The sequence below is a fragment of the Haemaphysalis longicornis genome, unplaced genomic scaffold (assembly GCF_048455015.1).
Source record: "Haemaphysalis longicornis isolate Haplotype H1 unplaced genomic scaffold, Haemaphysalis longicornis Haplotype H1 scaffold_9, whole genome shotgun sequence".
Classification (NCBI taxonomy): domain Eukaryota; kingdom Metazoa; phylum Arthropoda; class Arachnida; order Ixodida; family Ixodidae; genus Haemaphysalis; species Haemaphysalis longicornis.
In genome coordinates, this window is record NW_027526460.1 from 41157094 (window position 1) to 41182111 (window position 25018).

The 25018-nt window shown below is 48.2% G+C and overlaps 1 protein-coding gene across 3 annotated transcripts in view; it reads left to right on the top strand.

Annotated features, from left to right (window-relative positions):
• The window catches only part of LOC144152189 (uncharacterized), a 648411-nt gene that overhangs the window by 304035 nt on the left and 319358 nt on the right, over positions 1–25018 (top strand). The window contains exon 1 of one of the 3 annotated variants that reach the window (XM_077683417.1): positions 283–390. The exons of the other annotated variants lie outside the window; for them this stretch is intronic. Within the exon in view, the coding sequence (XP_077539543.1) occupies positions 298–390 (93 nt within the window). The 5' untranslated portion in view covers positions 283–297. Of the gene's footprint in view, positions 1–282; positions 391–25018 lie in introns of those variants that run through there. 3 annotated transcript variants of the gene reach the window in all.

Here is a 25018-nt window from a genome sequence, read left to right on the forward strand (position 1 = left end):
CATGAAATTGTGAAGATAGAGTTCAAGGCGCATGCACGCACTCATTTTTGTTTGAAGACATCAAGAACGGACTGGAGTGTGCTCATTGGATGCGTAGCGAAGCTTCGTGTCGATGCCTTCCAATGGACAAAGGAGACACGGCTGCTATCTGACTCAATGCTTGCCGCCGGCTAGACTTTACCGGGACGTTTTCTGAGCTGCCGATCATCGAAACGTGTCGGAATGACGTCGTCGATGCCTAGGCGATCAGCAATCATCGCAGCAGGACGTCCACCTCGGTCTTCATCGCATACGCCGATGGTGATCCTAGACCTGTCATATCACGAGATGTTGAACACAGGAAGTACGACAACGCTCCCGTCCAAGTTTAGGAACTGCTCTGAACCTAAGGTGAGCAACATGCATGCTATCTATCCATTAAAAAAATTGGGTGGGGCATGGTTGCTTCACAGCAAATGACGTCCAAAGACGATGGCATTCCGGCCGCAGACAGATAACGCCCCTGTTCCTTGGTTAAGTTGCCGATTTCAAATTTCGCACATTGTCGAAGATTTTAAATTTACTATCAACATGTTGCCATGCTGTAATGTCCGCCTCTCTCTGGGGCACGAATAGAACGGCGAAGGTTTCAGGCAAGAGCAAGAGTGTGTGACACATGCATTTTATTTAACGATTTGGTCATTACCCCCTCTGCACATCGATTGGGGCGTGGTGCTACATCCGCCGCCACTTCTGGTTACGTCAGCGTCTATGGAATGTTGACGGTGAATACAAGCACTTAGTCGTTCCTCCGAACGCTTTACACTTATATGTGCGGTGTCTCTCAAGCGCCAGTGTCATCCCTTTCAACGCATAAGATGTTGGCACGATATTCACCATTGATTATGTCCGACTTTTTTTTCCCGGGGCTGTTAATTTTTTTCGGTTGATTGGTGCAACATACAGACATACGATCAGACAGACCAGAATTGCAGCCTTTAGCGTATCTTTAGAGACACTATCGTCTTTAATAACTGAAGCCCGGAATGCTGCCTAAATTTTGGGGGGTTATGATGCTCAAATCCGCCAACACTTCAAGAACTCTGCACGCAGTAGTTTGACAACACTCATCGCACTAGTTGGCAGGTGATTCGATGTTAAGGTTTTATATTACCTCACGTCGGTTAAAATTTCCGTAACATTTCTTATCGCGAGTAATCTAATCCTGTATCCCAGTGCTGGGACAGGACTACTTCTTACTTGAAGCTAAGAGGCCTCGCGGGACTTGTTTTGACAATGACTGCTCACTTGGGTACTTTATTTTGGTAGAATGCGTTTATTAATATCAATAAAAATTGCGAGTGGGCTTATTTTTTGGCTTTAGATTGTTTTCGTCGTGACATCATACACATTGATCATGTTAAGCAACTGCACGCGCACATTTTACAAGTTTAAGAACATACCTAAACCTGCATTTTTATTTGTGCTCCTTGGACAAGTAGTCTTTTTCCAGAAACAAAAACCTTGTGAAGCTTCCGCTAAATCGCGCAAAGCTTGAACCATAACGAAGCTGCGATATTTCTTTTTACGTGAGCACTGAAGGACACATCACCAGGCATTTCTACAAGTTTGAAATTGTTTGTTTAAACGTTCCGTCGTCGCTTTGCACTGTGCTAGTAGTATAGTCATCATCATATGCATCGATGTCGTCTTGTTCCTAATGCCAAGCATAAGATGCGCTGTAGCGTTTGACGACAGCTGGGGCGCAGCGGCTGCGTGTACGTGCACGACGTATGAGCACCGTTCCTGGAGTGGCGTCGAGGTTCCGTGGAGCAGAAGTGGCGCCACCTGGGGCGTTCTTGATTGATTGATTGTGGGGTTTAACGCGCCGACGCAACGCAGGCGATGAGGTGCGCTGTAATGGAGGGCTCCGGATTAATTTTGACCACCTGGTGATCATTAACGTGCGCCGAAGTCTCGTACACACGGGCGTTTTTGCTTTTCGCCTCCATCGGAAAAGTAGCCGCCGTGGTCGAGAATCGAACCCGCGACCTCATGCTCAGCAGCACAACGCCTGAGCCACTGATCCACCGCGGCGGGTAGCGCTCCTCGGGGTTTTCGCCAGTTTTTTTTTTTTTTTCGTACTAAGGAAGCCTCCCACTGGGCGGGTGCCCTAACACATCAGCACCTCGACTCAAATTAAATTTATTCATCATCATCATCATCATCATCTACTAAAGCCGCTGCGCGCGCCGGGGAGCGTCGGATATCGCCGCGAGGAACGTGCGCAAGAGCGCTCGTAATTTTCTTGGTATTTTTAACGCGTTACTCGTTACGCGGCACACATTACGGCCAGTTAAAATAGCTCCGCCGTTAGAAAGCTCAAAACATTGTCGTCATCATATTTATGGCACATTTAACACGTCGAGTACAGTGGTATATACCTCCAACGTTCCCGGCACTCTAGCGCGGAAAAATAGCTGCCGACCCCGCCAGTATAGATAAACGTCCTATTTTTGGTTTTGTTTTGCTTCCTGTTTCACCTCAAAATAACGCGGAATCCATGCAGTCAGTCTACTGTAAAAAAACTGAAAATAAAATGTATGAGCGGTAACCCTTATGTAATGCAACTATTCAATGTTGGTATTGCTATGCGAGTTTGCCTCCATCTGCAGAAATTTCCGCACACTAATAATAAGGATCACAATTTATCATACAGCCATTGTTGTAATAGTTTTCCTCCCTTTACCCTGTCTTGTGGCCTTTACACCAGCATGGATCTTCTTGGTGTGAAACACCCTTTAAAAGCAAGCATCGGGATCGTGGCACGGCCACAATGAACAGAGGGCGCGTTCCCTATAACAGCCAAAGCTGTGATATAAAAGAAAAAAGAAAGCCATAGCCCGTGACTTAGGCTAGTGTGATGTAGGCACGCTTATTCGACCCGAGTCTAAAGCAAAGTCAGAAGGGGTAATCGGACGCGTCCGAACATGCGACTGGTACTGCTTGGAAACTAAACACGCGTGTTCCGTTCGGTCACGCTGCCAGCGTAAAAATGAAGCATGCAAGAGAAATCCGCTTTTCGATGGAGCGCGAGCACGATCCTGCTGGACCGCTTGCGTGCCTCGCGAAGGATGGTGTGTAAAATCGAAAAGCGGTGCTGGCGGCGTCGTCAAAGTATACGGCCATTCCTGGCTATAGCTGACTTCCCGGTTGCGGACTGACGTCGGCGCTTGATTGACGGCTGTTCTTCGACACCCGCTCGGATGGGCATCCCAGCATGTGTTGGGTACCGAGAAAAAAAACGAACGCATCTCTAGCTAGAATGCGTAGGAAAATGTGACCCCAAAGTAAAACGTGGGGTAACTTCCTTTTGTTACCTATAATGTAAATACAGTGGAAGAGTTGAATACATTTATTGATTATTATGAAAAAACTGGCTTTCGTATGTGAAACAGATATCGGCGAACCCGCCGTGGCTTTTGTGAGACGTATATCACTCTTTAAAAAAAAAAGGTTGTGGTATTTACTGACGAAACACTAACAAGTTACTTGTCCTATTATACACCAGGTACTTAGTAACTGGAGATAGCAAATGCAGCACTAGTCAGGGTTACTAACTGAAGCAGCCAGTGAGCCCCACTACCTTCAATAGTGAAGTCCTGCTGATAACACGCTTCCGAGCTACATGCGCTTACTAAATGGCCATTCGTCACCTAGACATTATAAGCACGACCTTAATCTAGTGTAAACTACTTCCTACACTCAGTTAATTTCCTAACCATGAAGTTGCTAGTGGCAGAGCCTACGTAGCGTACCGCGGGGTCGTAAGGTTCGTAATGAGTTAGTAAACACGGCCGTTACTACCCTTTTACGACCTTTTTTATGCAGAATGATGTGCTGAAGCCGATTTCGTGGAGACGATTGTTTGAAGCTTATTTGCGCAAAGTTGGTTTTGCAAAGGCGTTTTCACCTCGTATTCTCTTGCACACGTCTTAAAGCAATTTGTACACTCGCCATATGTCAAAGCAAATCGCCTAGTGATCGCGTTGTGTTGTCTATCTAATCTCTTCATCACTTTCGAAGCATGCTTTACTAAGGTAACCTGAAGCCGTCGGCATAGATCAACCAACCGCAACGGTTTCTCTGTATTTCAACGGTCTCATACAGGGAGCTCTAATTTCGTTTTGCAGCCATTCTGCTCCAGAAAACAAGTTTGCAAATGACGCTTTCGTGTCACCTTACCTCGAGCTTAAATCATCCCCCCTCCCCCCGCCCTCACTCCCCACCCCTCCACCCTTGTCTTTCCTGTACTTTTTTTTTTTTTTAAGTGCAGAGAACTTTTTGAGCTTGCCATGTCTTCGAAGATCGCTAACGGTTCATGCGACTGCCGGAATCAGGCGGCGCAGCGAGATAATAAAGGAGCCAAGTAGAGCCTGATGCACCATCGTCAGCGGGCCACGCTAAGGCTTGGGAAACCACGCGGTTTAAATAGTCACAACCGTTCGAACCTCGTGAACCGCTGGCACTTGCCATACATCTCCCCGTTGTTTAGCGCAACGAAAACTGCAGGTACATGTTAGGCAAAATCTGCGTATATAACCGGCAGTCTCCGCGTTCATTTAGTTAGGAATGTTTGTCGGATTGGTTTTTACGATAGTAAGAGAAAAAAAGCGGCCGTGCACGAAAAGAATGGCGCGTTCTAAATGACGCAGAAAGGCTCCAGCAGCGCAAGGAAAAAATGGCGCGTTCGAAACGACTCAAAACAGCTCCAGCTTACGAAATTAAAGCAAGCACGAAAAGAACAGAACTCCCGCTGGCGCAGTTTCAGGCAGGGGGCGCGCGAGCACTGCGAAGGCGAGAAATTTGAAATGCATGCATTGGGCGGCAGCAGTGAGCGGATGAAGGCGCTGCAGCCCATTATGGCGAATCACTGCTCTGCACTTACGACAGCTTTCACATTGAGTTTCAACGGCTTTAGTTTTTTTTTTTTTTTTTTTTTTTTTGTCGTCCTGTGACTTTTGCTGCTACATTTCAGCTGCGCAAATGTGTCAAACTAATCCTTCAGCTGGTATTGCTCTTGAATGTCTAAGCTCGTTTTAAAAAGAAAAATGGGATTCACATTTGTTTCCTTTGGCGCTTACGCTCAAACGTCCATTTTGTGCAGGCAACAACAAACTCGCATCACTATGAAACAATCTTCCCGTGCCTTCATACTAGCGCTAATAATAACCACCGGGAAGTACATACCGCATCCTCTAATTTTTCTCTCTGTGCGCCCATCGACGCCATGACCCTTGGGATCTCTCTTCCTCCAGAGTTTTTTTAAAAAATTGAAAAGAGTAAAATTGCGAACTGAGACGCGTCACCTCGGAACGACCTCCGTAACGGCGTCTTCGTAGCCGTTGTCGCAGCTCACTTGATTCGTTATGGCCCAGGCCTTCCAACCCCCATCTACACGCCGTCGCACCGTCGACGTCATCTTCTTCGCGTTCTTCGTTTTAAATATATCACCGTTCCCGCGCGCGACCCCACGGCAGCGTTACCCCATCCGCACAAGCTTTCCGTGTTCCTGAAGCCGAAGCCATGAGCAACTAATGTTCGCGCTTAATAGCTGCGACCTCCCACGCTCCTTTTTTTATTTCTTATTTCAACAATCGTCTCCGAACGACTGCACACCCCTTCCACCAATTCACCCCGTGTCCTTTTTTTCCTTGGCGCCCGTGCTTCCGCTATTGCCGGCTCTCCTCTTGCCCCCCATTACAGCCGAGCAGTTCGTGGTTCATTTGAGCGTGAATGTTCGGCTGCACAGCCAAGTACGCGCAACGTACGGTATACTTTTCGCCTCGCCGTCTCGGAGGTCGCCCGTTTTATTCTTCCTACCCTCGTCTCCGGTCCGATTGTTTCTTGTTATTACCCGAGTTTGTTTGCTTTTTTTTTTTTTTTTTTCTCTGCGCGTTTGTTGTTTCCTTCTTAGCGAACCCTAACCAAGAGCGACGAAGTTCGTTTCTGCGCCCTTTTCCTCTCTGTCCTTTCGCACGTGCCGAGTTTCCGCGTTGTTGTTCGACGGCCGTCACTGCAGCCGTGAGCGCGGCCACACACCGAGGTGACGAGGTCTGGGCTCGCTGAATCGATCGGCGTCGTATCAGTTGTTAGGACTCCCGAAATCGGCTCTCCTGATTGGCTGAAGGAAAACGCGTAATCGTGGAAGGCTCGGAAGCACCTTCGGTTAGGAGAGAGGGAAATGCAAGCGAGGAGGAGTGCAGTGGGCCTTGGTCATCTATGCGGTGCTGGCGACGGCCGAGGTGCCTGGGCGCTTCTCCGCCGCTGCCCAGCCGTGACATACTATTTTCCCCGTTATTTATCGCGTGTACGTTATTTTTTATCTTTCTGTTGGCTCTGGGGCGTGTGGGAAGGGGCGAGCGACGTCGTCGCGGCGGCCTCCGGTGGACCCTGAAATTGGATTGACACAGTGCGAAGAAGAGGCGACGGCGCTCGCGTGAAGGACAGCGCGCTGAGATCGCGCGTGAGTGGCGCTGCCATTTCGAGGTCGGGGCATCGTCGTCGGCGGGGTCTTTTGAGCGACGCGGAACCTCTGGGAGGAATGCGGTGTCATTTTGAGGACCGGCACATATGCCATTGAGCTGAGGGCGAAAGAGGAGCCCACAGGAAGTAACGGACGCTGGGCACTGACGATTTTATTAATGCCGGAAGCGTTGCTCCAGCGGTCAGGAAAAATTTCCGAGGCCCGTTCAATTATCATTTTTCGGCGTAATTTTTCGAGTCCGAAACGTTACATATTTTTGGTTCAATTTAAAACAAGCCTGCATAAACGTTCGGTAAACACATGTACTAGTTTCCGAGACGACCAAGATGAACCCGCTGAGTTACAACAGAAACTCGCTCTCGGCGACGATATATATATATATATCGGAGGTCGTGGGTTCGGATCCCACCCGGCGGGCATTTTTTCACCACTTTCTTTTCGACTCAAAAAATTCTTTATCTCTTTCTATGACTCACCACAACCTCCCCTTTGCTTTCCGAGGTTTTCTTGACTGCCAACCCTTATTTTCTGTTATATATATATATATATATATATATATATATATATATATATATATATATATATATAGAGAGAGAGAGAGAGAGAGAGAGAGAGAGAGAGAGAGATAGAGAGAGAGAGAGAGAGAGCAACGGGAGGGTGTACTAAATATTTAACCCATTTACTTGAACATATGGAATCAGTGGTGGATCCAACGGTGGTGCGTTGGGGAAACATGCTCAATCATAATACCCCCTCCCCCCACCCTCCCACCGCTTTCTATTCACCTTATGAACTAGCTAGGCCATGCGGTTAGCCGTCCTGCTCTTGGCTATGCCCACACAAGTTCCGTACTCAACCATCCTCTCCTAAAAGGTCACTTCGGGACCGCCACTGTATGCATTTCAGATCTGCATGACCGTTATCCCTCCGATCGAAAGATGAAAAACACCCGCACATTCGAACGTTCTAGCAGAGCCAAACATCCAGGCAGCGCCCGAAAAGATTCAGTGCGCCGGCTAGAGATGACAGGGAAAAAAAAAAAAAAAAAAATCTCCCGGAGTAAATTCTGCCCGCTCCACCCCCATTTGGGGTACGGAAGAAAAACGCGTCACAGTTCTCCACGGCAATCCGTTATAAGTTGCGCATACGTTAAACCTCGCTTCCGTCTCTTCCTTGCTCCGGTCCACGAGACGGCCTGGTACAAGGCGACGCGTCCCACAAGAGCAGCAGAGTTTCCGGCGTTCGGCGCGACCAAAGATGAAGCCCGCCGAACGAAGCAGCCGACAGCGTCGCTTATGCGTGCAGCGTCGGTGACTAGTCATAGCGAAAAAGAATGGGCCAGCCACGAGAAGCGTCGCCGCACTTCGGGCCGCACTCTGCGCCCACCGCCGTGGCTTCGCTGACGCCGCCTCGCAGTTCCGATCGGCGGAAACGAAGAGGGTATAGGAAGGTCAGCGGGCTAGCGATGCCATGGAGCTCCACGAGGTTGTCGGGGCAAGTTCAAGTAGCCTCGAATGGCTATTCCTGCTTTTGCCTTGTTTCTTCTGCCTTGAATGGCCTCGCACAGTGAGCAGTAGTCTGCGGGCGCGCGAGCGCGTGTTGGTTTCTGCTTCGGCGGGCCGCCCCCTTCACTGATCGGTGAGGCAGCGTCAAAGAAAGGAACGAGCTGCGTGTTTCCCTTCATGGAATAAATAGCCCCCTGTCAGAAGCCGCCCGGCGTGCCGTGCTTCCGAGGATCCGGCCGCTCATACGGGATATGGACCCAGAGAAGACGGACCGCGTTCTCTCGCGCCTGGATGAGCGCGGAGGATGGCACCGACTCTCCCTTGGGGAAACAAAACAAAGATGAATGCAGCGTGTTTCTTTGAAGGTACGCTGGGGAGAACAAAAGAATGATCGCTCGCCGATTGTTTGTGGGTGTAGAACAAGGAAGCAGCCGCCTGTCTTTTCCAAAATATTTTGTGGTTCCCGTTTTTTTTTTTTTTTTTTGTAGCTTGAGAAGGGGTCCAGATGCAGCGAGTCACAAGTCCTTGTGTCACATCGGTAAACAAAAACTTGTGAAAGAAAAATGAGCTTATTTAATTGCGCTAGACTTAAATGTTCAAGTAGATATAACCTAGAAGCCCGAAAGTATTACTGTACTATTGTATAAAAAATGCGATCACATATAAGCGCCCCTTATGGTGTAGTGAATGACAAAGCACTAGTGTCCAGTTGCAGAACGTACATGCTGGTATTGTGGGCGCCGCCATAGCGCCCTGAATATCTGGTGACTACAGCGCCGCCGGGTGAGGAAGCGGTTGTAGATGGGCGTGGCAAGTGCTGAAATAACTTTTTTATTCTTAGTCAGCGTCGTCATTTCCCCTCCAATCTTTTTCTTCTCTCATTCTCTCCATTACTGTGATTTGACTAATAGTTTTTGTTTGGCCTCTATCAACACTTCTTGTCAAGCAGCCGAAACGTTAGGCCTCACGATGCGACAAGCAACGTCGACCTCGTTGTACGTAAAGCTCAGGGTTCCAGGCTTACGACGTGAGAGCTCAAGGCGTATACCGTTAGGACTAACGTCAAGCTGTTCGCGGCACCTTTTATGTGATACTACTCGCGTGCTATATGTTGGTATTTCAGTTTTCAAAAGATGCCGCATGATGGCTCTGCTGTTGCACACCATTCAAATAAGGCACTTTCGTAACGTAATGTTCTGCTAGCCCAATTTGTAGTTCTGTAATTAGCGTGTTGAAATTTCTTGGTATGTAGGCCTTAGTACGTGCACACATTTCTAAGTCGCAGCACACAATGCGTCCGCTAGGTCCACCTACATGGCTAGCTAGAGCCACGTAGTCGTCGAGGCGTAGGGTGTGCGTGTTCGTCTCACATGTGGGAAATTCTGTGTTCCACCCAGGACCTAACTTACCAAATTTTATGTTTAATTTAATCGCTCAGATTTCTTTGCAGGATCCTCCCGAAAAAATCTGGCGTAACACCGAGCAATCGAGGCAGTTTTTTTACTCTTAGCGCTTTCAGCCGTTTTGTGAGTCCGTCTGCTGGTCCCGACGACGCCGAACTTTCTGCCTGCTGTCTTAGAATGCTTTCGCGTTAACATCAGGCGACGCAGCGAGCGGGAACGGGCACGCTAAAAGAGACATTTGGGACGCGTTTCATGCGGCCCTTATTAAGGCCGATGCAAAATTAAGGGCGTGCATACATGCCACATATGCTATCATTCGTGTTGCTGGATCAGCAATTGCCGCAAATTCTTTCTTGGGAATTTCTTCGAACCGTTTTTGGGCTATAGCTTACCGGAGTCGTGCGGTGTTATACGTCTGCGCCACGGATGATGACCGAGGAGAAGCGTAATGGTCTTTCGGGAGGGGATGATTATAATCCCGCTCCTCGCTTAAAACGCCACGATTGATTGATTTATTTATTGATTGATTGATTGATTGATTGATTGATTGATTGATTGATTGATTGATTGATTGATTGATTGTGAGATAGTGAGGGGGAGGGGATGAATGAGTGAATAAGTGGTGAATGGCTGAGTGAGCGAGTGCGTGGGAGAGTCAGAGTGATTTTCGATTCTGATTTCTGTCAAGTAGCTCATTATGGCTCGAGCCAACCGAATTGATTTTTACTTAGAATTATGAACTTACATCAGCTTTTTAATCTTATGAGAACGTGTCATGATACGCGTACGCTTACAGCGGGCTACTTATAGCAGCCGCTCGCACCCTACATCGGGCACCTGCGTCCCCGGTCTATTTTTTCTCCCACGCTAAGCGTACAGTTTTCCGCGCTGGGGTCCCCGAAGCCGGATCGCGGCGGACGTCGTTAGTCAATGTTGCCCGGAAGCAAATCGTGAGTACGCGCTACGGCGGGCAACGAGGCGTCCAAATTGCCAGCGCTGCCTGGCTTCTCCACCCTGTGTCCTTTGAAAAAAAACGCCCAAGAATGTTCCCCCTATTTTTGCTAGAGCACCCAGTGGCTATAGGACACTTCCTCGAACAGCCTGGGAAAAGTTTCACACTTTAAAGGCTGAAACAGATAGCTGAGATTAATTGCTTGAGGTTAAAGGCGAGGGGAATAATGGGTATAGAATAATAACCATTTTTTGTGTTGTGCTACCGCAAAGTCAACTCTAATTTGGGAGAGTAATCCCCGGTCTTGCCGGAACGCATGAATGTAGGTCCACAGCACCTTTGCAACAGAAACTCCACTATAGTTACAAATCAACCTGCGGTATATGTAGTACTGAACAAGCATATTTGTCATCATCAACTTCATCATCATCATTTATTGTTTCCTTAATGGCCCCTTGCGGGGTATTAAAAAAAAAGGGGGGGGGGGGGTGGGGCAAAACAATAATACAGACATCGCAAGCAATGGTTATGTAAAAAAGTAACGAAAAGTAACAACTGAAAAAGACGCTAAACTTACGCGTAGACCAAAAAAAAAACAAGAAACGGGATATTACGTGATTATTTAAAGGTATAGGAAGTTAAAATGAAAAACTCCCACCTCCCCTCGCGGGAACCCCTGTGTAGATGCGACGCATAGGCGGAGCGGCGAAGGAAACGCGTTTTATAGCGCGCATAACGTTGAGGGGACTGCGTAAGCTGGTCCCAGTCGATGACGACGTTGGCGTACTTGTAAAGCGGCGTGGACTCTAGGTGTTTGAGCAAAGCGTGGATGTTGCTTCGCCGGAGAACGGCACACCGGTTATATGCGCAGCGCGCCCGAAGGAGAGGAAACCGCGGAAGAGAGAGTACTGCACATGCGCCGGCCCCAGCGCGTCTGCCGCGGCTATGACGCAACGTGCCGCGGCTATGACGCAACACAATCCAACACAATCCACTTTAATCCAATCCAATCCAAATCCAATCCAACCGAATCCAATCCAAGCTAAGCCAATCCAATCCAATCCAATCCAATCCAATCCAATCCAATCCAATCAAATCCAATCCAATGCCCCTCGCGAGAGAGTGTTCGTTATCGGAGAGGAGAGGGGGTGAGCGGCGGAGAGCGCAGCTCGCGCGGCGAGGAGAATGGCAGAGGGGTGGACAACGCCGACAACAACGACGACGACGCCGGAGGGACAAGGCGAGGGAATCAGATGCTGTGCATCTAATAACTCACGTAATTTCGAAGGGTTTCGCTCTGTAACGGATGACTCTTGGAGGGAGTTCCATTATTCTATTGCGGCGGGAAGCAAAATTTGTTGAAAGCTTTAGTGGAACCATGAAGTCTTTGAATGCTCAATTTGTTGAAGCTGCGATGTGATGAGCGCACGGGTGGAAGTAAAAGCGAAGAACGAATGTCGGGAACGTTATAGCACAAGTTATAGATGGAATAGGCAGAGTTATGATATTTTGTGTCTTGATGCTAAAAAGGGCAATCCAATAGATGGTTTTTTAAGTTGTTAGCGCTGGTAGTGTTGTCATATTTTGATGAGATGAAACAGGTAGCGCGGTTTTGAACAGCTTCTAATGTGTCAACGAGGTACTTTTGGTGCGGGTTGAAAATTGCATAGACATAACTTAATTTGGTACGGATGAAAATATCGTATGCTATTCTACGGATCGATGGAGGAGACAAGCATAAGGATCTCCTAAAGTAGTTAAGAGATTATGAGGCATCGGCGGTTATGAGGCATCGGCGGTTTGTTATTGATCGTAACGCCAAAGTAGCGGTAGCTGTAGACCTCAGGTAGATTACCTGAGCCTAAAAGACTAGGAGAATTTAGTTATAGAGCGTTTCCGAGTTACGTGCACGAACTTGCATTTGCTTACATTAGATTCATCATCCAGCGTGAGCGTAATTTGCCTATCGAGGTTAAGTTATTTTGCAGAATGTATTGGTCGTTACTAGTAGTGACGTGACGGTAAAATAGCACAATAATCGGCGGAAAGACGAATCGATGATGTAATGCCTGTTGGAAGGTCTTTTATAAATATGAGAAAAATAAGTGGGCCGAGTGCGGATCCCTGAGGAACATTGGATATTACTTTGGTAGTGTCTGAGCAGCGATCTCCAAACCAGGCCAACTGAACGCGATCTTTTAGGAAGCAGATGGTCCATGACAGGATTAGTGGGTCGAGATGAAGACATGAAAGTTTTGACACTATTCGTTTATGAAGAACGTGATCGAAATCCTTATTATTGGTCTATTACAGCAACACAGCGATTTAAAGAACTCTAACTCTTTAAGTCACCGTGTCTCCATATTGAGACGCGACTTTCTTCGTCGTTTGCCACGTGAAAACGAAAAGAGTTCATGCTGCAGAGCGGTGCGGCTGATGTTCGAAACCTACGGAAGTGAAAGGTAGCACCATGTGATGTGGAATGGTGGAACCGCACTCATAAACATCGTTTCAAAATGGACGCCACCACGTTTTGTGGGAGCTCCAGTGTGTTGCCGTCCTAAGTTCTCTTTTACTGTGGCGGCAATCATTTATAAAGGCTAAAAACACCTCTTTCATGTACGGAAATTATTATTTCACCTCCTTGTTTGTAAACTGCCTTAGGATATTTAATATTTTTATAGGGAAAAGCAGGATTGAGTAATGGTGTCTCCGTATGAGGACACGACGCCATTTGCGTAGTAAGTATTCTAGAGAGACTGAACCTTTTTTTCTTACCTCTAGGCACTTGACACTGCTAACCCTCCAAGTGCGGAATATTTCTGCGGTGAATATAATAATTCATGACTGAAAGGGCTAATTAGGCAATTTCCATCGTTAAAATTTAACGTTCATGCTTCACGAAAGAACAGCTGTATTCAATGAGGATTCCTATAGCAAACAGGAATATGACAGTACGTAAACGCGATTAGTTTGATAAGCTATCATAGCGCCACTCGCAGAGGTATTGCTTCCGAAAAGTCGCTGTGGGCAACGCGTGGCGCTGCAAATGCTACAACGTTATATTCACGTAGAGTTTTCAAAGTTTGGGTGGGGTTCTATCCTGCAAAGAAATTGTTTCCTGATTTGCAGATAGAGCCTCTTCATGCACAGGACTGCCAGTGACTCCTGGGTCCACAGCTTTGTCCCTTCTCGCTGTTTGTAGCGGCCGTGGTGGTGAGGCTTATTTTTTTTTTTAGCGCAAGAGCGTTAAGTACACACCTCGTAAAATTATGTGTGTTGTTCGGTCGAAGCATGAAGCCTGTCAGTCAAGGTCACTGAGCGAAAAGAGGCCTCGCAAGCAAGAAAGCTTCGAGGCGTTCGTTTTCCAAAGCCTCGCGCTTCAGATACAGGTTGTTACCCGGGAGTTTTTGTTGAAGGACAAGAAAAATACTCGGAACTCTAGCCACACAGGCTTCGCTTGAAAAGCATCAATAATTGTCGGAGATTACGGGCCCTCGCGCAGAACCGTCGCGTCCGCCGCCGCGGCGCGTGCATTCCGATAGGCGGAACACAGGCCTCGCTCGCGCGAGCCTCGGCGGCCGGTGAACGGGTCGTGTTCGCCTTCGTTCCCGCCTGGAATGCCGTTGACCGAGGGCTCTCCTCCACTCCCCTGCACGGGGCCTCATTTTCTTTTCTCTTCTTTCCGCGCGAAAGCGGCTTTTCGCCGCTCTCCTATTAGCGGGCCGTATTTATTGTGTCCGCGCGCATCCCCTCCGAGATGCCGCCTCCTCCTCATCCCCCAAAGGAACCGCGTAGCGGTTTATACGCAGATCCGATCTGAAACGGTGGCCGGCCGCGACGCCGGAAGCCAGCGTTGGAGCACGGGTAAGACAAAAAAAGGGAAGGAACGAAGAAGGTGAGGGAGAAACGAAAGAAGAAAGGCTGCGCGGCTCAGGCTAACGAAGTTTGCGCCCGTCGCGACCGCGAGGGAGATTGCTTATTTCGCGAAGCCGGCCGACAGGGAAGGTAGAAATTCGGCGTGCAGGTGAGCGGACGTAAATGAGGTGTGACGAGACGCATTGGTCTGGATTTCGCGTGGTTACCGCGCGTGTCTTGGCTTTTAAACAGAACCGGCTTGGGGTACGGTTGGGCTGGAGCTTGGGTGGGAGCCTAGTTAGTGTAACGTTTCTGGTAGATCAGATGCGTTGAATGAGTTTAACGTAATGTGATAGGATCGAAAGAGATCAAAAATGGTTGATCTGAAGATGTACCAGCGATTTTCCGGGGGGCCAGCTCGCCTCCTAGAAATTATGGCCCATGTTAGGACTTACAGGTCAAACTTAACATTTAGGGTTTTGACATGCCGAAGCAGTTGCTGTTCTATGAGTTTAACCATTGTAGATTAGTATAATTGAAGCAAAAGACTGTTTTCTATTATTGTTTTATTTGATTATTAAAGTTTGTGGTGAGTTTCCTTGGCACAGCACGGTAAAACTAAAAATACCTTCATTAAACGGGCCATGAAAAACAACACGCAACCTCGCTTCAGTCGATAAATTCTCTCACCAAAATAACACTCACGCCAGTTTTAGTCCAAATTTTCATCAAATGAGTTCCATCATGTGGAAAAGGTAACACGGAGTGGTGATTCACTAGCCATTTTTTGCACTCGATATTGTGACTCGATATGTATGTCATTTGCTCTTTCCGCTGTGTTATATGAACAGACGACGTTTTGAACAGTAAATACTGTATTTTGTAGTAAGAAAACAAATGGCTAGAGTACACTAAAGTAGGAGAAATAAAAGAAAAGAAATCAACAGAATTGTGACTTTGTTAAGTTCACTTCGACAAGTTCTACTGCCTCAAGCTGAGGTCGAAGCTTATGCCGTATCGCAGTATCTATCAAATCAATGACGCCGTTATTCGTTCCTCGTACATTGACCGTGTCGATTAGCTCGTGTCATGTTAAGGTGCCTGTTAATGTGACAAAGACCGGAACGGCGGTCAGTGTCCTGTAGGAGACTCTCGGCGCTCGTAAAGAATGTATCTGTTGTCTCCGAGGCTAAGCTGTTCTTTTTCTCAGAAGGAGAAAGCGAGGTCGTTCGGCCAGTCTTCTTAAGCCATTGCGCCGGCTCGGCTAGGAATGCCAATTTCCACGATGTCCTTGTACTTGTCAATTATGGTTCCCCAATACAGTAGCAATCACCTAATGTCTCCACCTACTCTCTGATTGGTGGGCTTATGTTCTCGCCGACAGCTCACCTTCGAAATGAACTGAACGAAGAGGAAAACTGAAGAAGTCTCGCTTCTAACGAGCTCTCGTGATGATTTCTAAGAGTAGCGCCTATAGCCTCGCAGTATACGCGCTTTTGTTTTGCACGCCCTTGTTTGCGGGGAAAGTCCTCCGAGCGAAATGGCAGCGTGCGGTTTCGGTTTCTCGTTGATTGTGCTGATAGCTATCTGTGGTTCACCGCGCCGGATAATTGTTGGGCGCAACACCGCTTCCTTTCTTCTTTCGTCCACCACCACCGCCCGGGATTAATTTACGGCGAATGAAGCCTCTTTTCGTTCGTTGCTCTGGAGGAAAATTGCACAAAGGAGATGGGCTGTGTAGCTGGTTTAACCACACGGCAGCACGTGGTGTTTAGCGCTGCGTTCGGCTTTCCCGCGTGGCAGTTGCCGGCATCCGCTGTTAATTATAGTCTCGGAGGCCTGCATTAGTTCAAGGATGAATGAGACACATTCCGCTGCAGGTCAGCACGTCTGCTCTGAGATCTCTTTGTCGAGACGCTCGGAGAACTTGTCGCTGACTCCGTGGCTCCGTGGAGGGCGACATTGCTGCTCTTATCACTGGTTGCCAGAAAATGAGCATAACTAATGAGATTACTCATGTCTATGTGCTGTGCGCGTGGTGAGATAAACGCAGGAACGTTAACCATGATGTAGACTAGTTTGCTCTCCTACACGTGGGAAAGGGGAACAATGGGCAAAATTGAGAAAGCACTAGACGGTGAAAGGACGGTGAAAGACACAAGAAGACAAAGTAGAGAGGTAGGCCCAGCGTTGGGGATAGTTACGAAAAAAATGAAGTTTTTAAGGGGGAATGTCCTGAGTGATTCGTCATTAAGGCCAGCCGTTTATTTTTTATGAGCTGTGCCTTCGTTATTATGGAAGTGAAAGACGCTAGAAAGTTTGGCTATCTCTCACGGAGACTCGTGATTCTAAAGTTTTATACTGAAGAAAAAAAAATCATATACACGTGCGGAAACATTTTCGTTTTGGCATATTACTACGTATTGTACACCTGTAGCAATGAGGGGCAGATGGAAAACTGTGAAACTCAACTAATTTTACCGATACAAACTTGGGCCAGAATTGACGGTCAAGGTGACGTCACCAGTACTCTCTGCAGCGTTGCGGGAAATTGTGAGCGCTTCATCGCCGAGCGCGGAACTCAGTAGTAGGCTACTTAGGTCGAGGTCGAGTAACCTACCGTCTCAAGAACATCTAGCGCATTCTTCTTCCGGAGGAACTTCCGTTCGGCTAAATGCCTATGACTGTTAAGCATTCCTGGGAAAACCTGCGTGACTTGGGCACACAAAGGGGTTTTACCTCTTGCACTGCTGCCGTTAGAGTTTTTGAATCGAACTTCACACTAAAGGTCAGTTGTTATTATCCCCGAAGGCTGGCAGGTTTTGCGAGGATAACACCGCTTGTGCTATACGAACAGCACGTCACCACTACCAGCACTTTTACCTTCAAATCGTTACACGTAGATACACGTGCACTAGGAGCTGAAACCTAGTGCGTTAAAAATCTTCCTATAATAATTCCCACTCGAATGCAAACCTTTCAATGCTTGAGCTGCCTGATGAAGTCGATGGTTGGACGGCATACCGTCTGGTTAGGTAGCATACTACAAAACAAGAAACACAGGTCACTGACCAAGTCAAAAACAAATGGACGTTTCGGGAGCGCTACCGCTCCCTTGTTGACTGTGAACACGGGAGCCGTATCGCTCCCGAAACGTCAATTTGTTTTTTACTTGGTCAGTGACCTGTGTTTCTTGTTTTGTAGCTTGAGCTGCCTTAACATAAAATTCGCTATTGCACTTTCCGCTACTTGCCTTTGTGGGTCTCAGCTTTATGAATAAAGGAAGGAAGGAAGGAAGGAAGGACGTAGAAGGAAGGCAGGAACGTTAACTTGGCTAGAGTCTAGTTTGCTATCTTGCACGTGGGAAAGGGAAAAAAGGCAACAAAGAGAAAGGAAAGAATGAAGAAAAGTTGGAGCAGACAGGTATGCCCAGCGCTGAAGCAGTGAACGTTCAAGTTCAGTGATTTCCACTGGAGGCTTTCAGTCTAAAGTCTGGTGTTTAAGTTCGTCGCCCGTAGAAAGCGTAAGAGTTCCTTAGTCGCCTTCTGAGCGGACTGCAGAGAAGGCCAGTGGCACAGACTGTTCTCCTCCGGAAATGGCCGCCGAGAGTTCATGTTCATCAGTGCTTACAACAGCATCTTTCTTTCGGGCGAGGAGCGTGGGCACTCGCATAAAATGGTGTGTATCGTTTCCGGCGTGCCGCTTGTTTCGCACTCCTCACTTGCTGACATTACTAGTCAGTGTGAGTAAGCATTTTCGAATGCCACCACCAGCCAGAGACGGCAAAGAAGAGTTGCTTCAGACCGTGGGAGGCCTGGTGAAAGGGGACGTTGCAGGTGCGGGTCAAGGGCACCAATATGTGCACATGTGAATTCTTCTGTAGACTACTGAGAGCTTGTTGTTTCCCGGGCAAGTATGCGGAGGGCCCTAGCTGCGTCCGTGCTAGACAATGTAATGAGTACAGCCGTCTCTATTTGATGCGCCAATGAATAAAATGTAAACGTCAAAGAAAACCGAGGAAAGGAAATGGACAAACTCGAAACGGCCAATCGCAGACAGAGCGAAAGTACCGTCGAACACGTAAGACAACAAAAAATAAAACATAGCGTGGTTGATAACGGTACCCCCAAACGGGTCTCTCTTTCGGCGGCGTTGTGGTGGGGACCAGTTCCGTTCTTGCGATGATGAATTCAGGAAGCGACCGTTTCTAACGGAAAACGACAAGGCCATAAAACCGATCGAAAGGAAATAGAGGCGACGTGCTGCATATCCTAATGGCTGAGCTCTTGTATAGACACTCCAAGCAAGATAGTGGCGGGAGGGGCGCCAGGCGTAACGGGACTCAATTAAAAGCCGAACGTGAAGAACTGTAGGAAGAACAGTTATAGGACGCAGATTGGACAAAAAAAAAAAAGCAAGCTTGAGGGAATTGAGTCATAAAGGAAGCCGGCAGAAGTTTAACGGACATCGCCCAGGTCAACGCAACAGAGCCCGGATGGCTAAAACGCGGCCGTAAAATGAGCCGGGCTGGCCACTGGACAGTTTGCGTTCTCTTCCGTCAACATCTACGCTTCTTCAGACGAAGGCTTCAGGGGCCAGGACGGTCGTATACTTATACGCTCTCTTACCGAGGCCGATAACGGCAGAAGGTGTGTGCTTTTATCCGCTCTAGCGCGGATATATATCATTTCCACGCGTTCGCTGCAGCTCCTGGCAAGTGGGAGATTGGCGCCGAGGCCGATTGAATATCCTGGTGTACTTTAAATGTTCGCGGCTTGCCTACTGGACTTCCGCACGATGTTTTTGTGTGTGTGTGTGCTCTAGGGGCAAGGCAGCGCGTTCGTAGGTAGCGAGGGTAGACGTGGAGCGGGGCTAACGACTTTAAAGTTCACGCCTTCTTAATTTGAGTTTGTTGCGAAGCGAGCATTCTCGAGAATTCATTCAAAACAAAATCAATAACTTCTTATGATGACCTTATAAAGCAGATGCGACACCCTTAACAGATATTTGGGCATCTGTACGACAACATTTTGGAACTCGAATCCTTGTTGGCTGCCACTATCTCAATACGGGAAATGCACATCATGGTTCCCTACTCCGATTCCTTCAGGGATCGGGAGTGCATCTGTACATATTATTTTTCTTATACTGGATAGCAAACTTCCGTAATAAAAAAATACACAGACAAGGAATGTTTCGTGAATATACCACATATGCTGACAGGGTCGCAAGCGATACTGCAGCCGTCTTGCAGGGTTGTCGGCTCTGAAGTCTGCCCGGAGCATGCTTTCATGCATCAGACCAAAATTCTCCAGAGAATAGGTTAAATGAAATCCTTAAAATTGGCGCCGAGTACGTTGGCGACAAGTCCCAGCTTGGTGCCCACGTTTTGACAAAACTTCCACGGCTTCGTCTGCGTCCCGTTGAGCTGAGCGCCGTTTCCTCGAGGAAGACAAGTGCTCTTGTCGAAACATCGGCACCCAACTGACGCGGCCCCAAACTTGTGTCTGCTGTGTATGCACACGAATATAGATACATGCACAAATGAAAACCGAACATGAAAATATGAACCAGAACACGCACAATCCAAGATTATGATTCGAGGAAACCACATAATGACGCGGTTGTGGTATATTTGTCGCCTTATGACAATATTTTCGAGTTCGCATTGCATTCGTCTACGACTGTACGTACACGCGCAGCTCTGGTGTCTTCGACCTTTAACGGTACCTGCGCTACACTGCATTGCAAAGGGGGGGGGGGGGGGACATAGGTGGGGGAGGGGGTTACCCCGAGACGACGAGCACCGGGCAACGTCTGCTCGCGAACTCGTCCGCTCTCACGGAAACGCGGTGTCTCAGTGGTGGCGGCGGCGATAACGACTGGTGCTGACGACGGCCGAGCTCACACACGGCAGTGAACCGGAGTCCGCGTGTGTTGCGTCATTTATTCGCCGTTTTCACCCGGGAGGAACCGCTCCCTCCTCTCCGTCCTTAATTTACATACACCCCGCTGGAGGCCGGCCGGTTACAGTGCCGCCGAATCCGGCTTCTGTGAACGCGCCGGACTTCCGCGCCGGGGTTTCTTCCACGCGTCGTTTACGTGACGCCCGCCTTCTCTTTTTTTTTTTTTTTTCTTTTTTTACCAACGCGGAAGAGATCTTTAGGAACCTTCTCGCTGCCGTGAGAATCCTCGGGAAGGTTTCACTGGCACGAACTTTGTAGGGGAAAAAATTTTGTAAGCGCTGACGAGATGATTACGTAATGCAAACAAGGTCTGTGGATGTGAGGGTCTGTTTAAAGCTTTCTGTGCCTCACTGATGGCGCTGACGCCCGACTAACACACTCTGCAGGAAAGTCAATTTTACACAATGGGCTTCACAAAGGGTACATCAATCATACAGCACACAAATAAAAAGCTTCGCACAGCTTACGGGCAGCTCGTAATACGCGAAATAATATTTTGCAGTACACCCGGTTAGCGATTATCACGATGAAATGCATTATCCAAGCAGGGTTGGATTTCGGCTTCGGACAATGGTGGTGTGGGGTTTAGCATTGCCTTTGGACTCCGGCTGAGGGGAAGTACTTCGGCTTCGGACATTGGACTTTGGGAGAGTAAATTTTGCACTTTGCTTTAACTCAGCTTGCGTGGTAGGACGCTTCGAGTTTCAACCCTCTTTCTCTTAAGCGAGGGGATTTGGTTTTTAAGCAAAACTTTTTGCCTCTACCTGCCAACAGTTTCGTCGTGGCGTGCGCCACTAGAAACTCCCCACCAGGTTGAATAAAATTTCTTGCAACGCCAGGGATCGAGCCTGAGCCAGAAGACAAGCGGAGCGAGAGCCCGTCATCTAGCGACTAAGCTACGCAAACACACGGGGAAACGGTGAGACAGACGCTGGTTTTGATTCAGCGGCTGAGGAGGGGGAGGGCACTTATTGGAGGCGACCACGGAGTAGGATAGAGGGGAGCGCCGACTTCGCTCTCTCCGACGGGCCCTTAATATCCCTCACTCACGGATCACAGAGTAGATGGCGCGGCGAATGGGCGCTATTACCCAACGTTCCCCGCGCGCCGGAGCCTACTCACACCGGCGGGCGCGACGGCGGGACCTATTACGTCGGCTTTGTCGTCTGCGTTAGCGATGGTTGTTTTGGGCCTTTTTTGGCACAGCTTCGCGTCTATTGCGCGCTTCCTTCGCACGGCTTGATTAACTTGTTCGACAGCACCTCCTGGGTAACCCGCACCCGACGGAATTAAGTGGTCGTGCGACAAAGATACCGTAAGGATTGATTTGCAGGGCGGGAAACAAAATGCAGAGACCACGTACAGACATCTGGCCACTAGAGAAACGCTACCTTTTGCGCACAGCTTGCGTGGATAGGACTCTGTTTTCTAAATTGGTGAATACCAATTCGGTTGTGTTTTAATAGGTATTACAAAAGGCGAAAGGAGCAACTGGTTCTGATAAATAGCGATTATAAAAGTTCCCTCAGCTATTGCGCAATCCTCAAGCTTACTAAACTAACTAGTTTCATCATCCTCATCATCCTCATCATCATGAGCCTGTTTGTGTCCACTGCAGAATGAAAGCCTCTCCCAAAGATTTCCAGCCACATCTATCGAGTGCCGGCTGAGTCCATGTACCGATTTAAACTAACTAGTTTAAATCGGTATAAATGTGAATCATTAAGCGCACATGCGACATTGTTTCGGTGCCGGATCTTGTATCTCGTGATGGTGTAGCCCCGAGCTAGCACACCAGGATGGGTAGGTTCTGCTGTCTAACCCTTCGAAAGACGCTCCTCTCCGTTTTCTTTCTGTCGACGCACGGCCGGGTTACAGCGGCAACGTCCGCCGCTCTAGCCCGGCCGCGTCCGACGCTGCTGTGTTCGGGACGCCGCTCCCGCGAATCCCAGGTAACGGCTGGCAGAATCTCTGGTTTCATTCTTTGTGGAGCCACGTGCGTGAATTCAAGTGACGTCGCATGGGCAAGTGTTGTGGGTGCCGTTTACAGCTTTGCTTTCCAACCACCTTGCTTTCCAACTGGCCCAAAACAACTGTCGCTAAAGCAGACGACAAAGGCGACGGAATGAGTCCCGCCATCGCGCCCGCCGGGATGAGTAGGCTCCGGCGCGCGGGGAGCGTTGGGTAATAGCGCCCATTCGCCGCGCCATCTACTCTGTGATCCGTGAGTGAGGGATATTAAGGGCCCGTTGGAGAGAGCGAAGTCGGCGCTCCTTTCTATCCTACGTACTCCGTGGTCGCCTCCAAAACGTTCCCTCCCCCTCCTCAGCCGCGTAATCAAACCAGTGTCTGTTTACCAGCCTCCACTTGTGTTTGCGTAGCTTAGTCGCTAGGACGACAGGCTCTCGCTCAGCTTTTCTTCTTGTCCAGGTTCGATCCCTGGCAATGCCAGTAGTTTCATTCATCCTGGTTGGGAATTTCTTGTGGCGCACGCCACGACGAAAGCGTTGGCTGGTAGAGGTCGAAATATTTGCTTCAATACTGGTGAGGCATTATTTATTAAGTCTGAGAAGAGAAGTGGCCCGAAACTGAGCCCTGAGGTACACCACTGGTGGCCTCATAGGAAAGAGAAGACTGCCCATTTACATGCTGGAAACTTGACCTCTCACAACAACAACAACAACAACAACAACAACAATAATAATAATAATAATAATAATAATAATAATAATAATAATAATATGCCGAAAACTTATGCTTACAGCCAGTGTTCCGAGGATATAAATAGCACGCAGCTACCGCGTGCTGTCTATACCATGGCAACAGTAGGACCGCTTCTGTTGTAAAACATAACTTGCCTCCCACGAACACTATCAATGCGCCTGCCGCAAGTCTCTTTCTTTTGTACCAGCGCAGGAGTCCGGGTATGCAGTATCTCATCATACAACCTTACCCCCAATAACTCACGCCAACAACTTGCGTTCCATTCACGCGCCAAGTGAATAAAAAAGAAAGGAAACACAAACTCGGGGTGATAAATTTTGGCGCCAAATGGCCAACTGGGAAACGAAATATGTGGCCGAGTGGAGCAGCCGTGCGAATTCCCGTGTCTGTGTTCGTGCGCTCGAGTTTGACAAAGGAAGCGGAAGGAAGAAGAGGGGGGAAGGGGGGAAAGGGGGGAATAGACGGCGCATGCATTGATGCGATGTGCATATGCGCTCCTCTTCCACTGCTGGAGCGGACTCGTCCGGGAAGGTCCGCACGCTCTTATATATATTATATATACACTGGGCGATGGCATCCGAAGCTGCGGGCGGTACCGTCCGCGACCTCTGGGTCCCCCGCCCCTCCCAGTCTCGCCGACGCAGACGCGCGCTTGCCAGTGAACTTCCGCCCTTCAAGCTGCCTGATCGAAGAGATCACGACATGTGCCGGCTTTTCGCGGTTGCAGCCAGCCAGTCGTTCTTTTTTTTTTTTTTTTTTTTTCTGGCGGGAAAATTGTGCCAAGCAAGTCGCACGAGCTGTCTGCCTCAGTCATCGCAAAACATTCCCCACGAGTAGCGTCACCACGCGCTCTGGCCGAAAAAGACGTTGTGAATTGACGTTCGTTATCAAGGTTAAGTCAAACGGCCCACCGGGGCACCGTTGTTTCAATCGCTGTGTAAGTTCAACCGTGACGCGTAGGTCTGCACGTGGTCAGATATCCATTTGTGTTTGGTTGTTCCGGACGCCTCATCTGCCTCAATTTTACCTCAGTTTAATTAAACACCTGCCTTCTTTACTCTGTATTTTGTTTTAGTTATTTGGGAGGGGGTTTTAAGCCACAAGTGTTTGCAGCTGATGCTTGTTTTATTTTTTATTTATTTATTTATTTATTTATTTATTTACAGTATGCTGTCGTCACGAAGGTCCATGCAAGTAGGCACATAACAGCAGTACATATAACAATACAAACAAAACATTTTAATACATAAAAAGTACGAAGATGAAGAAAAAACAGAAATGAAATCTACCCGCGAAATACAACGGCTGTACAAGCTCAATGTTTTCTCATTTGAAAAAGGAAAAAAAAAATGACAAAGTACAAACGCAAAGAAAATGTGACAAGAGGCATCAGTGGTTTATTGCATTCCTAAATCAGTGAGTAGCGCATTTTCGAAAGCACTTGCGAATTGTGATGAAACATTTTTTTTCAGACAGTGACAGTGAATTGTTAGAATTCGAGCAGGAAATAGAATCAGTTCTGTCACGATTCTGCGAATGTTCCAAAGAATTATATAAATGAACTGTAGTTACTATTAGCAGGACTCTGGTATTAGTTACTGTAGCCGTCACAAGCTTTTCATCGCTGTCCACAAAACACTGGTGGAAACATGCCTTTTAAATTTTAATTCAACTATCCGTGTGAGGCATACCTCCGAAAAAACGCGGTATATCCGGCAGGCGTTTTCTACACTTTGATGTTAGCGTGCGGAAGGGTACGAACGCACTGTCCGGACAGCGATGCTACTGCAGATTAAATACTTTTTTTTCTTTTTTTTTTTTTTGTTCATTGCAACGAGCACATTCGTGTGGAAGCAAACATCATGGCACTTCTGCTCTGGCGTTGTTGAAACAGGTTCATTTATGGCGCTCCTTCGAAGAAGCGCCGAATGGGATCAGGCAAGGGGTCGTGACCTGCGATGACTCCGTTACGAACCCATCCCCACCTTCCGTCACTCGAGAGGAGTGGCCTCGCTGTTTGCAAAGCTCTTCAAAACCTCCGCGCTGGGAGTCGGGACTCTCGAGAAGGGGCCAGTGTACTCCAC